At 40.4% G+C, this 16498-nt stretch overlaps 1 protein-coding gene across 2 annotated transcripts in view; it reads left to right on the top strand.

The window, feature by feature from the left end:
• Positions 1-16498, top strand: part of ANKRD28 (ankyrin repeat domain 28) — a 91945-nt gene that overhangs the window by 55892 nt on the left and 19555 nt on the right. For both annotated transcript variants that reach the window (XM_053359759.1, XM_053359758.1), the window contains exons 8-13: positions 1205-1417; positions 2918-2996; positions 4536-4650; positions 5768-5850; positions 9314-9377; positions 10853-10921. In XM_053359759.1, coding sequence (XP_053215734.1) covers positions 1205-1417; positions 2918-2996; positions 4536-4650; positions 5768-5850; positions 9314-9377; positions 10853-10921 — 623 coding nt within the window. The remainder of the gene's footprint in view (positions 1-1204; positions 1418-2917; positions 2997-4535; positions 4651-5767; positions 5851-9313; positions 9378-10852; positions 10922-16498) is intronic.

The following is a 16498-nucleotide window of genomic DNA, read 5'->3' as shown; positions in this document are numbered from 1 at the left end:
AGGGTTGGTCTGTTGCACTTGAAACGTGCTGACTTTGCCTCCTTACGCCCTCCCTGCCCAGTAAGTGGCAGCAACCCTGCTACCAGGAAACAAGTGTTGCGGCTCTTTTATGCCAGGTGAACCACTTCTGGTTGGTATTCTGTCTAATTTAGGATGTAGTAACCATCATTCGGATGCAGGTGGCGCTGTGGTCTAAACCACAGAGCCTAGGGCTTGCCGATCAGAAGGTCGGTGGTTCGAATCCCCGCGACGGGGTGAGGTCCTGTTGCTCGGTCCCAGCACCTGCCCACCTAGCAGTTCGAAAGCACGTCAGAGTGCAAGTAGATAAATAGGTACCACTCCGGCAGGAAGGTAAACAGCGTTTCCATGCGCTGTTCTGGCCACATGACCCGGAAGCTGTCTGCAGACAAATGCCGGCTCCCTCAGCCTACAGAGTGAGATGAGCACGCAACCCCAGAGTCGTCCGCGACTGGACCTAATGGTCAGGGGTACCTTTACCTTTAACCATCATTCAGCCTGAAGGTGAACATTCAGGGACTTCAATATCCAGCTTTAAACGCTTCAACAACTGAGCACAGTACAATTAATTTTTTTAATTGCAGGCCTTGCCTTCTTGTAGACCATCTTAGTATAAAACAGGCAGCCTATGAAAGAGAAATAACACAGCAGGGAAGGGATTAGGAAGGTGACAAAATAATCTTAATTTCTGCATTGTTGCAGCCTTGTATGCATCCATATATTTATAGTTTTACAACTTGCCTAGGATAATCAGAACTCTGGAAGAGTACTTTACAGATTTACTGATTGTATTATATTTTTATGATGGAAGAAAGGGTAATCACGTGTCAATTAGAGCTAAACTCTTGTAACTAATAATTGAAAATCTGAAGGTTTATAATGAGTCATACACCATTGTTCATGTAGTCTAGTGTGGTCTGCTTCACTTAGCTGCAGCCTTCCTCTGTCCTGCAAATCTGATGTCCTTTTAACTGGAATTAAACTTGTGACTATTCGTATGTAAAGTGCATTTGCTAGTACTGGACTGTGGTCCACCTTGATTCAGATTCAATGAATAATTGTCATTTTTATTGAACGAGTATATTGTTCATAACATTTGCTGAATATAAATTATTATTGTGATGGACTAAAAGTAGCCTAAGGACTTAACATTTGAAAGACTCCCCCGTCCTATTTTCCCCTACAGATGAACGAACCAAACGCATATGGAAATACACCTCTTCATGTCGCTTGCTTCAATGGACAAGATGTTGTAGTAAATGAACTGATAGACTCTGGTGCTAATGTAAATCAAATGAATGAGAAGGGATTTACACCTTTACACTTCGCTGCTGCATCGACCCATGGAGCATTGTGTTTAGAACTTCTGGTTTGTAATGGCGCAGATGTGAATATGAAGGTAAAATGATCTGAAAGGTGAATTTTAAATGCTGTAACAATATTTATGAACATTTTCTTGGCATTATCAATATGCACGTCGTCCTAAAACGCAATATAAAATAATATGCACACTGTTAATATTCAACCAACGCATGGCTCAATGCATTTTACTCTGTGAATAAGTGGGAGAGCTTGTAGGATTATGGTTCATTGGTTTCCAGGATACTTTCTAAAGCCCACTTTTTGCCCAAGGGGCTCTGAGGAATCCCCCTACTTGATCAAGTTGTCCACAGAATCACCCATGTAATTGTGGTTCACTCAATGAAAACAAAGTAGATAGGGTTTGTACTTGATCCAAAATGTTTGAGAACCACTCATACAGGTCACACAAAAGGGACTAAGAAGAAAGTTTAATAATTCAGAGCGCTTTCAACTGACTATTGGAAAGATATGAAAAATAACGTTAGACAAAGCTGAACATTTTTTAAAATGTGCATCTGAGCATATTGCTCAGATAAAGGAACCCCCCCCCCACACACATATAACACAAAATAATTCATTGAAATGGCCTGTGTTTTACTTTGTAATGATGATCAATAGATACATAGAAATGTAAGCCAAAACTAAAGAGTGCTGGCAATATATTTTACCATTCTTTGTTCCACAATTGTCCCCCAATCCCCATTCTCTTGAGATGGGGAAGAGAAAAACACATTACTCTCTGAATATTGAAATGGGATGAATGCCAGTTTGTTTGCTTGCTTATTTACTTACGTGTTTAACTTTGCTTATGTGCTGTCTTTCTGCCAATTCTCTCAAAGTAGTTTACCATTTGAAATGCTAATATATGCAGTATTTTAAATAATCAGAATTTTTATCTTTGTATTTTATTATAACATTGTCTATATTAAATGTATGAAAACGTTTCTTTTTCTGACCGTTCTGTTCATGTTTGCATAGCTAATCATGGCTGCAGATTATAAATGCTTGTCGCAGTTCAGCAAAAAATCGGAATTACCTCATGCATTAAGGTTGACCTACTTCTAAGATGTGATTGTAGGGGAATGGTTGCATATAAAATATACAGTATCCTCCAGAATGGAATAGTTCTGTTGAGCATTGCTTCTGATTTGCAATGAATTGCTGGTGGGTTTCTGGTCAACACCAAAGTGTCAGGTGACACAGGTGAAATATTTATGTGTAACAGATTTGGGTGTCTTAGGTGTACGTGAAAAGCTTGCTCTATTCTGGCATCCTTGCTAGGTGATAAAGATTGTCTGCTGTCATTGTTGTATAAACAGCAAGTGCCTTGAACATATAGTTCGGAGTGGGCCTCACTGTGTTGTTGTGTGCAGTTATAATGCAAATATTTACAAAACTATAATGTTGAAAAGCCTCTAGCACAATGTTACAATAGTGCAGGAAAGGAATATAAATGAACCAAAAATAAAACACTGAAGTTGTCTATCTAATGTTGTCAATTGACTTGGTAGCCATGGGTTGACTTCTTTTTCCCCAGAGTAAAGATGGAAAAACACCATTGCATATGACAGCAATCCATGGAAGATTTTCAAGATCACAAACAATCATCCAGAATGGTAAAAGAAAAGAAAACATATTAAAACATTAATTTTTCTGTCACTGTCATGTGATGCATATGGTTTGACATTTTAAATAAATCAGTTAATTTACTAGCTTTAACTTTTTCATCTGTCTGCCTTGTGTGCTGAAATATGAATCTCAGAAATTTGAAGTTTCTGTTTCGGGAATCTTCAGGGTACTAAATCAATAACAAACTCTTTCCTTTATTTAAAAACCTGTAATTCCAGTATGCTCCATCACCTTTATAAGTCTAGATTCTTTTACAGGCTTATAACACTAATCCTGCATTTTAAAACACTAATGTTAAAGTCAGGTATATAAAGTCATTAATTTAGTGCTACAGCACTTAAAAACCGATGGGGGAGAATTCTCTCTGGTGAGGCAACCACTTATTTTTTCCAGGTTTGCCAGTGCCTGGGTCAAGAAAATAAATCTGCTCTGAGGGCCCTGATCTCACTCATCTTTTAGTTGTCTTTATCATACTATTAACCTGTGTTTTACGTTTTATACTGACAGCTTTGCTTTTAGAGTAAATTTCTCTAGAACTCTGAAATTAGCCCACACAGCCCTGGGATCAAAGAAAGTACCACAAAAAATAGGCACTTCCATTTTCCTTTAAAAAAACACACACAAAAACATAGTGCTGCTTTTCTCATAGCAACTATATAGATAACCCTTGGGGTCCCTTCCCATTCCGCAAGTCTATGATTCAGATTTCTCCTATAGTAAGATCTGTGACCTCCAGAAGTCTTCTGATACTTGCTTTGAAAGTAATCATGAAGTCTCATTATCAGCATTAGCAGGAAGGAAAGGGGAGTTATTCGGTTATTGAGGGGGTATTGTTTTTATTTTGATTGTGTATTTCATGTTTTTATGTTGTGATTTTATCCTGTGAACTGCCTTGAGACTGCGGGTGGCGCTGTGGTCTAAACCACTGAGCCTCTTGGGCTTGCCGATCGGAAGGTCGGTGGTTCGAATCCACACAACGGGGTGAACTCCTGTTACTCTGTCCCAGCTTCTGCCAACTTAGCAGTTCAAAAGCATACCAGTGTGAGTAGGTGAATAGGTACCATTGCTGTAGAAGGTAAACAGCATTTCCGTGCACTCTGGCACTTGTCACGGTCCTCCGTGCACCAGTAGCAGTTCAGTCATCCTGGACACATGACACATGGAAAGCTGTCTGTGGACAAACGCCAGGTCCCTCAGCCTGAAAAACAAGATGAGCACCATACCCCATAGTCGCCTTTGACTGGACTTAATCATCCAGGGGTCCTTTACCATTATAGTGTAGTATACAAATTTAATAAAAACAACAACACATACTTCTTGTGCTTCCACTTTCTGTCTGTTCTTAACATGGCAAATGGCCTTTAGTTACATTTCAGGATCTTCAGACACCTTGGACTCAATTTGACATTTTGAACATTTCTGAGTTTTCTGATAATCAAAAATGTGAATTTATTTGTTTAACAACCTGTATGCTGCTGAGCACACATGCATATATGGTTACACTTTATTTTACATTTACTTTCTAGGAGCTGAAATAGATTGTGAAGATAAGAATGGAAATACACCTTTGCACATAGCAGCCAGATATGGCCATGAACTGCTCATCAACACATTAATTACAAGTGGTGCTGACACTGCAAAGTAAGAAACACTTATAATACATAAAAATGAAATATATATCAATTAAAAAGGTCATATTGGTGTGGGGTTTGTGTGTGTGTGTGTGTGTGTGTGTGTGAGAGAGAGAGAGAGAGAGAGAGAGAGAGAGAGAGAAGTTAATTCTAATGATGCGTCTTAGTGTAGTAGTATTGTCCCTTTTTAGATGGGACGCGGGTGGCGCTGTGGGTAAAAGCCTCAGCGCCTAGGGCTTGCCGATCGAAAGGTCGGCGGTTCGAATCCCCACGGCGGGGTGCGCTCCCGTCGTTCGGTCCCAGCGCCTGCAAACCTAGCAGTTCGAAAGCACCCCCGGGTGCAAGTAGATAAATAGGGACCGCTTACCAGCGGGAAGGTAAATGGCGTTTCCATGTGCTGCGCTGGCTTGCCAGATGCAGCTTTGTCACGCTGGCCACGTGACCTGGAAGTGTCTGAGGACAGCGCTGGCCCCCGGCCTCTTAAGTGAGATGGGCGCACAACCCTAGAGTCTGTCAAGACTGGCCCGTACGGGCAGGGGTACCTTTACCTTTACCTTATTGTCCCTTTTTAGAACATGAGCAAGAGATACAACTTTATCCCATATAATGTATATAGTCGAAAACCGGTCAAATTGCCTCTGTAAAACCTCACTCAATATTATACAAATAAATAATACAGAATTTGAGCAATATTACACTGTTTACAGAACAGTAAACATCTGTGGAGAAGAGTTTGCATAAAGGTCTTAATAAAATTTCTGTAATTCAAACTTTTTAAAATGCTGCATGTTGCTTTATGTATGCTGCTTAAAATAAGACAGCCTCTATATTTCTAATGTAAAAATAGATAAGGCTCAATTTTTTATTTGGCTCTCATTCTGAATGAATGCTCTACATTTAGACTGAACTGTTACATTTAAATGTATTAGTTACTTTCTTTAATTATTTGAACCTAAATTTTGATGTATTGTTTTCGATATGGGCCAATGGCCGCAATAAATCTATAGATAGATAATTATTTGAACAAGGGCAGTTAAATGCTACCTTATATACAAGGAGTTTGGCATGACATCTTGGATCACTTCTATTGTAATGAGACTGTGATGTCTGATTATGGTGTATCTTAGGCGGGGTATACATGGAATGTTTCCTCTCCATTTGGCAGCATTAAGTGGATTCTCAGACTGTTGCAGAAAGCTGCTGTCTTCAGGTAGGCTCTTCAAAATAATCTTAAACCCTTTTCCTGTTAACCTTTGGTTGTTTGACATTTTAATTCACAATATAATGGTTCAAGGGGTGGACTCATAGTAGCAAGGTTTTGGTTCAAGTTCTCACTCAGCCATGAAGTTCATTTTTGTATGCTGATGCACCAAAAAGTACTGTACTACACCTGCAATTAATTATAGATAATCTCATTAATACTTTTCAGGCTATAACAAATTCCAGCTCTTGAATTTTTCAGATGCTTCATAGATCAGTTTAAATGTAAAAGGTGTGAACACTCACTGTTTACACATAAAATGTCCAGTGGTGGAAATCTGCTTTGTTTTAGTTATGAGACAGAATGCAGTATGCAATCTTTTTCAGTCTTGTCCTGCACCCAGATATATGGGGGTTGGCATTTGGGGAAGGACACTGTGGTCTAAACCACTGAGCCTCTTCGGCTTGCCAATCGGTAGGTCGACAGTTTGAATCCATGCGACGGGCTGAGCTCCTTTGACTGGACTTAACCATCCTTTACCTTATACCTTTTATTGTTTGAATGATTGCCCAAGTGATCTCTGTGCTCTGTATTAGTCAATTAAGCCACTTCTAAGCTGAGCAAGCCCTCGTGCTCCTCTGGCTCACACAAGCTGCTCAGCTACAGTAAAAGCAGTCACACGCCGCTCAGCGGAGCAGTTTAAAAAAGTTACCTGCCTGTGCATCAGCTGCCTTCACACGGGCAGGTGGGTGGGCCACCTCTTCCTCCCATCCCACGCCTCGGCAAAGGCAGTTGAGGTAGCCTCATGAACGGAGCCTGACCAAGGCTTCCTCTGGCTCATGAGGAGACCCCCCCCCTCCAAGCCCATAGATAACCTCTTTGGGCTCTGGAGTGTGTCTTCTGAGTGAGGTGCCTTCCTTTGGTTTAGAAGAAAAGCACTGATGATAATTTATGCATTAAACCTCTGAAAAATTTACATCCCTTATATTATCTGATTGATTAGTTTCATTAATTGATACATTAGATAGTGTATCCCATATTTTCTTGTGGTGGGATGAATTCAATGACACAGAGAAATGTTTCCTTTGGGGTGAAACTAGTTTGAATTTAGGAACTTTAATTTCAATGATAAATAGCTATATGTTGTTTAGATTTGTAGATTAGAATGGTTGCATGTTCCCCTGACCCTGAAATGCCTACATTATATGTATGTTGTTAGTTTTGAGTCTGCTATAGCTATGAAACAGTTGCAGTTCTGTACAGTTGTCCATATCACTCATTTTGAAATCCAATATCTTGGGGAAATATGGTAGGTCTTAATAAAAAGAAAACAAAGCAAATGTTGTGTAGTCCTGTGAATACATACTGAGTAGTTTTATTGTGAGGTAATGTACTCCATCGTTCTAAAGCTTTCAGTCAGATACATATTTTTACTGGTTAGGCAGAGCCTGTTAGATATTTTTGGTCATTGATATTGGTGCAGCCTCTGTTTTTAGTAGAAAATTATAACTGTTGGTAGAAAGAGTGTACGGTATTACTCTTCCAAGTCTCTTCACACTCCCTGATAGGCATAACAGAGTTATTGTTTTGGTGTTGGAAGCTACAATTTTTATAATATAACTAGAGCCGTCAGCAGATCAAGGACTATTCTTGGTGATGGTATTTTTAAAATTAACTTTCTGAGGGGTATGCATGTAATAAAAGTTCAGTAAAGATATATTTTTGCTGATAACATGAATGCTATTTTAACAAACAAAAGCAACAGTTAATCGCTAAAAGGAAAACCCATCTTCAGTGTTTTTTTCTGTTTTAATACTCTTTTGAACCACTACACATATAAACTCTGAAGTGTGGGATATAAACTCTTAACTAACTAAGGAAGATAAAACTAAGGAATAGTGGCTATTCCATATCTTGATAACACACACTGTAGTGAAAAGTGATTTAAAATAGACTGTGCCTATAGTTAGATGATTTTCCAAACCATGGTTTGGAGGATTGTGAGCAATCTCTGTCCTCATGCAGTTCCTCTACTCTACATGTCTTGTGTGTGGGGTTTAATTCAGTAGTTGAAATCCAGCATTAATCACACTCAGAGGAGGCCCACTGAAATCAATTGACTTAAGTTTCTTGGTTTTGCAGCCCTGATAGGGAGTTCCATCTTAAACAGGTGCCAACTAATTTTAGCTGGTCTTGTTGGCCAACAAAAAAATTTTGTCGCTCTGTCTCCCCTCCCCACGAGAGTGTTTTACCTATCATCTTGTACTTAACCTCTGAAATGCACTGCAAGGTCAGAGGAAAACTTGCTCCTCCTCGTATGCAGCGTGATGCATAATTCAATGAAAATCAAGTGACTGCCTTTATTACAGTTTCGTAGTTCAGGGTCTGTTCAGTGGGTAACAGTAAGATATTCTGGTCTGTGGATTGTCCTAGTTAGAAAGCAACATCTGCTGACTCTAGTCTTAAGTTCCTTGCAATATCGGTCTGGAAGCTGCTGGAGGGTTGTACCCTCTAGAATGATGGAACTCTCACCTTGCCTTTCTTTCTTTAATGGAAAAGTTATTCCAGAAACATAGGCGCCCTTCTGGCATGTAATGGAATTGAAATTCCCAAGAAATATTTTCCCTTCATCTTTAGTGTGCAAAATTCAATATCCCCCACATTATATTATGGTGTAGACATTTGGCTGGTTTTGAATATTTGATCTTATTTTACTCTGAACCTCTCTTGCTGATGGACAATGATTGTCTGGTTTGGAAACTTGATTTCCTCTCCCCCCCCCCTTTTTTTAACACATCCAGTCTTTCTATTTTAGGCATCTTGTGCTAGAAATGTGATAATTCCCAGATATCTTGCTTTCCATGTAAAGCAGTACTTGCAGCAGAAGGAATCTGAAGGCATAACTGTTTACAGTGGGCCAGGTTTACTGTTATGCGTTTTGTGTTCATATGCTTTCCTCATCCCCACATACCTCCTCTGGTGCAGCTATAAGGAAGATTTGCTTCTGATTTTAAACTAACCACAACACCCTGCTGCATCCAAACTCAGTAAAAATGTGTTTAATTTAAACTGTGGTTTATGAGCAAGTCAGGATTATAAACCACAGCTTGAGCCTAGCTTGCTTGGACATTTAGGGAGCTGCACGTTAGTTTAAAAGGAAAAAGTTGATATATTGCAGCTGTGCCAGAGGATAGCAAGAAATGTGTTACCCTCAAGCTTTTGTGCATAATGCTAAGACATTGTTTAACACTATGTCTGAGAAGGCTCAACAGCAATGCTACAAAAGTGGGGATAAAGCTAGCTTTTTCATACATTAACAGAACATCTTTGGGGGATTAATTTATTGTGTAGAAGTAACAATTCATGCTACAGTTACTATATAAGGAAGTTTGCTTCGTAGCATACTCTACCAAACTGGACAGAGAGACGCATTTTATAGGTGATTTCACAGAATAATGCCTTTCTTTTGTAGGCTTTGACATAGATACTCCAGATGATTTTGGCAGGACCTGTCTTCATGCTGCTGCAGCTGGAGGGTATGTACAGTTCTAGCAACTTCTTAAAATTTAGGATTTTCAGCAGCAGCAGAAAAGTTAGTCTGTCAGATGATCTGTACTACCTGTGCAATACTTGGAAAATATTATTTTTCTGTGCTTAAGAAGATTTAACATGTTATGGAGAGCAATAAGGGGTTTGTCTAGTATCTATCCCACTATACTTAATGACGCGGGTGGTGCTGTGGGTAAAACCTCAGTGCCTAGGGCTTGCCGATCGCATGGTCGGCGGTTCGAATCCCCGTGGCGGGGTGAGCTCCTGTCTTTCGGTCCCAGCTCCTGCCCACCTAGCAGTTCGAAAGCACCCTTAAGTGCAAGTAGATAAATAGGTACCGCTTTATAGCGGGAAGGTAAACGGCGTTTCCATGTGCTGCACTGGTGCTGGCTCGCCAGAGCAGCTTCGTCACGCTGCCCACGTGACCCGGAAGTGTCTCCGGACAGCGCTGGCCCCCGGCCTCTTAAGTGAGATGGGCGCACATCCCTAGAGTCGGACACGACTGGCCCGTATGGGCAGGGGTAAAGATAAAGGTACCCCTGCCCGTACGGGCCAGTCTCGACAGACTCTAGGGTTGTACGCTCATCTCACTCTATAGGCCGGGAGCCAGCGCTGTCCTCAGACACTTCCGGGTCACGTGGCCAGCGTGACGAAGCTGCATCTGGCGAGCCAGCGCAGCACACGGAACGCCGTTTACCTTCCCGCTGGTAAGCGGTCCCTATTTATCTACTTGCACCCGGGGGTGCTTTTGAACTGCTAGGTTGGCAGACGCTGGGACCGAACGACGGGAGCGCACCCTGCTGCGGGGATTCGAACCACCGACCATGCGATCGGCAAGTCCTTATACTTAATGAGGTCTGAAGTACTGGATGCACTCTACCATGAACTCTCGGGAGTTCCATCAAAGAATAAAAAATAATACAGTATCACAATATTATGGGTTTAAGTAGCTATGAACAAGTGCTTCTTCACGAACTCCTGGCTTTGAAGCATTATAAAACAAAATCAAACCCAAATGATCTAGCTTAACTGGGTCCTTCTCTAATGCCCTTTATTTCCCTTCCATGATTACAGGTCTTTATTTGCTTGTGATTAAAAGAAGTTAACACTATATATTGCATTATTTTATTGGTAGTTGTTTGATATTGCTGTTTGGTTAAAAGATTCCTTACAATGGCTAAGAGCCTAAAATTCCGAGAAGCCCATGCACAAGCAATTTTCCCTTCTGGTCTCAGTCACTTCTGCCATCTCCCCCTAAGGTTCCTTGGTGGTTGGGTGGAGAGCTTTTAAGGAGGTGCCATCCTAGGGAATATGGCTGAAAGACATATGGAACACTTTGTAATCATTTGGATCCTAGCCTAGTTTCATAGAAAACTACAGATTCTGATTTATCGTGGGTGACATTGCATGCGGATGTTTTTAGAGAAGTCTGACTAAGAGAAGCATGTTCTAAAACTTTCAGGAATTTGGAGTGCCTAAATCTGCTGCTCAACACAGGTGCAGACTTCAATAAGAAAGACAAATTTGGAAGGTAAAACATGATGCTCCTTTTGAATGTGCAAGATATGTTAAATAATAAGCATAGTTTGCTTACAGTGTCTAATTACCTGCTCTTTCCCTTGTTTATGAAAAGCACTGAAATGGTCACTTCCACCCTTACACTTAATATTGTATCTGCTTTTATAGATTTATATAAACAGACACTCCTTTACCATTGAAATCTACTTGTCTGCAGTGTAATTAGGCTCTTGGGATATGTCCAAGTATTCTGATATTTACTGGTAAATTTCAAGACTGATCAAGTACAAAGTTTCAGACTTATTTCTACCCTTTACTTGAAATAGATAAAAATTTACCATGGCATATTGATAAATTTTAAGTATAAATATTGTTACAAATAACATATCTGATATCTTCTCAGTAAATCAAGCAAGCACATTCAGAAAATGTCCCAGTTTCACCCTTCTTTCCATTACTTACCAATAAATGTCAATAGCTTGGAAGAAATTGATTGCTTTTCATCTCTCCTTCAAATTAAATCTTACAATCTGATTTTAAAGCTTCATTTGATCAAGCTGTTGATGAAATTAGCACTTCCAACCCATATTTCTACCCTTGAAGTATTCTGAGAAGAGAGATTTACAACAAGATTCACAAATGCATCCTTTTAAGCCTAAAAGATTATTCTTCTGTTATTCTACTGCTTGATTTCTATTTGATGCCTTTAGATTATTATGAGCTTTCCACTTGTAGGTACGGGCATATTGAGTCAAGTGTGATCTCTCTATCTGGCCCAGCAACTTGATTAACTCTGGTCTGCATCTAGAATTCCTTAAAGTTTGGACTTCCGGCGGCGCGCGTCTCCGGTGCGGGAAGGGATTCGGCCAGGAGCGCGAACCCAGTCCGATAAACAGGGGGAAAAGGGGGTGCTAGAGGGCGAGAGCACCCCAGAAACACATCCGGAGGGTGTCCGGAGGTACAGGGAGCCAGCAGAGACCGAGCGCGGCTCACCCCGCTGTCAGGTAACCTTTGTAAGGCGAGGAGAACAGCGAGGAGAGCAGCAGGTCCTCGGCAGCCATTTCCTCCCCCCGAGCAACGGACAGCCCAGACCCCGCTGGTGATTAGCGCACCGTTTCAGTGAACAAGAAACCCGGGGGTGGTTAAAACGTGAAGGTTAAACTATTTCGGGAAAAAAAAAAAACCTGGAGTGAGAAAGAAGGGAATTCTAGAGGTTCTGCCGTTACCAGGGATCGGTGGCTACGCAGAGAGAAACTGCAGAGCAAGGCAAGTGTATTGAGCTACCACCGGTGATTACTTCGTCTCCCTGAAGGACTTTACGCTAAAAATTATTCGACCCCCTTTAGAAAAAGGGGTGACTCAACAGGGAACAGAGGACGAAGTTATTAAATTAGAACCATCTATTAAAACGAAGGGCGCCGGAAACGCCATCCCCACCGCGGAAGAGAAAAGTGGAAGAGAAGCGCTGGCGGCGCCATTAAGGAGAATAAAACGTATCAGGGACTAATCTACAACTCCACAACAGGTCTAACCTGATCTAAAACTTGGTGGCTGTGCTCTTGTCTTTCTCTTGGTACTATAGTGAAGAGCTGGGCACATCTCTGTTCTGAACTTTTTGCTACTTGCTCAGCATTTGGGAAACAACTATTACCGGGTGTTGACGGACTCTTTGGTTAATTTACTTCGAAAGCCTGCCTTCAGCGACAGAGAGCGCCATCTAGCGGATAAAGTGTTTATAACGCTTGGGAACTTCTATTTCTATCCTGACCTTACTTTTTACTTTTTGGTTACCTCTTCCCCAGTATCTCTGTACCCCCCCTTCCCCCCCCGCCTCCCTTTCTTTCTTTTCTCTCCTTTCTTTCCTTTCTTCCCTTTTCCCCAACTCCAGGAAAAATGGAATGGAGACTCTGAGTGAATTTTCTGGGAGACTCTGATGGTGTGGACCTTCCATCCACTATCTGGAGAACAAACTTTCCCAATATAACCTCTACAAGACTATACGGTGCTGTTTGAAAGCACACATCACTCTGAGGATATAAGAGCTCTCAAACCCCTGAACTTTGGTGCTGCTTGAAAGCACACATCACTTTGCGGACATAAGTTTTTTCAAACTCCTGAACTTTAAAACTACAGGACCTTCCCTGATACCCCAAAGTCACAATACGGTAAAAAAGGAATTAATAGACTACTGTGCAACCGAAAGACTGTTAGAAAAGACTGTTAAAACAGGGGACCAGGTTAAATAGGAAATTGAAACCCGGTCAGAAGTGTTATAATTATACTGTTGGGTGTAGTTAATATCTGATAAAACAAAGAATGTCAAACACAGGGAAAAGACCAGAAGGGGGAACACCAGTGGACAGAAAGGGATCAAAGCAGGAAGGGGAGTTTAGGGCAGAGATATTAAGAATGTTTGCGGAGATAAGGGAGAGTGAGAAAAATGTAGAATGTAAGCTAGAACAAGTAGAGCACAGAATTGGGGAGGTAGATAAGAAGTTAGACGAAACAGTTAATGAACTAAAGAGTCAACTCAAAGAGGTATTCAGGAGGACACAGTCAGTGGAGGAAGGGATGAAAAAGACCAGAGCAGAACTAAAGGAAGTAAGACGTGAGGAGGAGAAAATTAAAGCTGAGATACTGGATTTGAACAAGAGCCAAGAGGATATGAAAGATTGGATTGCTTTGAATGAACTCAGACAGAGGGAGGCTAACCTTAGGATGAGAGGTATACCTGAAGTTCAGGGAGAAAACATAAAAGAGAAATTAATAACAGAATTAGCCCTTTGGTTGGAAACATCACCAGAAGAGGTAGAAAGGGCAGTGCAATCGGCTTTCAGACTAAAAACTAAGCCTCCAGGGAACAAAAAATTTGTAGGAGACTGCCTGATAATATTCAAAGACAGGGAAATAAGAAACAGAATTCTCTCTAAAAACAGAGAGAAAAGGTTAAACATTGAAGGAAACAACATAATAATTTTTAAAGACATTCCTGTCAGGCTTTTAAAACGTAGAGATTCCTACAAAGAATTGGTACAGATACTTAAAAGGAATAACATTGTGTTCAAATGGGAGTTTCCTGAAGGCATTTCCTTTACATATAGGAGCAAGAGACAAAAATTGACAAATCCAGGAGAAACAGATAAATTCTTAAGGAAATACAAAGAACTTAAACCACAAAAGGAAAAGGGTAAAGACGGGGGAATAGGATCGGAAGGAGTTCTGGAGGGGGAGACGGGAAGTTCGGGGGGGGAGGAGGGAGAGGGGGGAGGGACGGGGGAGGAAGCGTAAGAGGAAGGTCAAAAGGAAATTATAGCTGTTCACTTTTCTTTTTTCTCCCTACAAATTAAATCACAATGGTGTTAAAGGTATACAGTTGGAATGTTAATGGGATGAATGACAGGGGAAAGAGGAATCGAATTGAACATATCTTGAAGAAGGAAAGTCTGGATGTTATCTGTCTCCAAGAGACACATATTGCGAGAAAGCACAAAAGGATTCTGATTAATCAAAGATTGGGGAACGAGTTTGTATCCTCAGACCAGAAGAAAAAAAGGGGGGTGGTGATTTATATAAAAAAACAAATTGAAGCGAAACAGTTATTTAAAGACGAGGAAGGAAGGATAATAGCAGTAAAAATAAATTGGCAGGGAGAAAAGATAATAATAGTGGGAATATATGCTCCCAATGATAACAAGTCAGAGTTCTATGGGAGATTGGAAGAAAAGTTGTATGACTATGCCGATGAGAAAATTATACTATTGGGAGACATGAACGGAGTGACGTCGTTAGAAATGGACAGATTGAGGGACACAAAGGGTAGAGAAGGGAAGTTACCTAGAGCGTTTTTTTCCCTTATCCAAAATTGCAATTTGGTAGACATTTGGAGATTCAATCATCCCATGGAAAAACAATATACCTACCACTCGGAACCCAATGATTCATCATCAAGATTGGATCAGATGTGGATTTCGAAAGAGATAACTACTAGAGCGGTACGGGTGGAGATTCAGGTTAGAACAATTTCAGACCACAATCCATTAATTATGGAACTAAGAGGGCAGGAAAGCAGATCAAATAGATGGAAACTTAAAGATTACTTATTGGACGACCAAGAGGTAGTAGAAAAAGCCCAAACCAGATTAAAAGAATATTTTGAGGACAATTTAGACAACAACACAAAATTGAAGGTGGTGTGGGACGCGGGTAAGGCGGTGATGCGGGGTTTTTTTATCCAGCAGAGCGCAATCAAGAATAAAAAGAGAGAAAAAGGGAAAAAAGAAATTATACAACAACTAGCAGAGAATGAGCAGAAATTAACTCAAAACCCAAAAAATAAGAAAATAAAAGAGAACATAAAAATTTTACAATCACAATACACAATGCTGGTAAATAGAGAGATAGAATGGAAAATCAAAAGACTGAGACAGAGGAGTTTCGAACATGCCAACAAAACGGGAAAGCTACTATCCTGGCAACTGAAAAAAAGGAAGGAACAGAATACGATAAACAGGATAGTGGTGGAAGGAGAAGAGATAAACAAACCTAAGGAAATAAGGAGAGCTTTTTTGGATTTCTATGGAGAGCTCTTTAGAAATACTGGAAAGAATAGGACCAGAAAAATAGAGAGATATTTAACGATTAAGAACATCAATAAGATCCCCCCAGCAGATAAAGAGAAATTAAATGCCCCAATTGAGATAGAGGAAATCAAAGCAATAATAACAGATTTAAAAAACGGGAAAGCCCCAGGCCCAGATGGGTTTAGTAGTAGATATTATAAAGAAATGGCACCGGTTCTACTGACTCCACTACAAGAAGTAATGAACAACATTCTTAATGAAAGAGAAATACCGGAGACGTGGAAGGAGGCGCTGATTACATTAATCCCAAAACAAGATTCAGATTTAGAACAAATTAAAAATTACAGACCTATTTCCCTATTAAATATAGATTATAAGATCTTCGCGGGAGTCCTTGCAAGAAGATACAAGGCCATCTTAGTAAAAAATATCCACAGAGACCAAGCCGGCTTTCTGCCGGGTAGGCAAATGAAAGATAATATAAGAAACATTATTAATATAATAGAATATTTAACAGAAAGATGCGACAAACAAGGCATATTGTTATTCGTGGACGCTGAGAAGGCGTTTGACAACGTAAACTGGGAATTTTTGCTGAGACAACTGGAACACATGGAAGTAGGTACTGAATTTTACAACGGGATAAAAGCAATCTACACGGAACAAAGGGCAAAACTGTTGATAAACAATGTGGAGACAGAAGAAATAACAGTAACTAAAGGAACAAGACAGGGATGCCCACTGTCCCCACTGTTATTTATAACGATATTAGAAGTACTACTAAACTCCATCAGAGATAATAAAGGAATAAAAGGAATCAGGGTCGGCCATCACGAACACAAAACTAAAGTCTTCGCAGACGATCTGGTTGTAACAATGGAAGACCCACTGGATTCAATAAAAGAGGCACTTAGAGAATTTGACCAATTTGGGGAAGTAGCGGGCTTCAAATTAAACAAAAGGAAAACAAAAATAATAGCTAAGAATATGCAATTAGACAAATTGGAGGA

Source organism: Podarcis raffonei, chromosome 12, assembly GCF_027172205.1.
Source record: "Podarcis raffonei isolate rPodRaf1 chromosome 12, rPodRaf1.pri, whole genome shotgun sequence".
Classification (NCBI taxonomy): domain Eukaryota; kingdom Metazoa; phylum Chordata; class Lepidosauria; order Squamata; family Lacertidae; genus Podarcis; species Podarcis raffonei.
The sequence above is the reverse complement of the archived record's forward strand: the minus strand, read 5'-3'. Positions and strand labels throughout refer to the sequence as shown.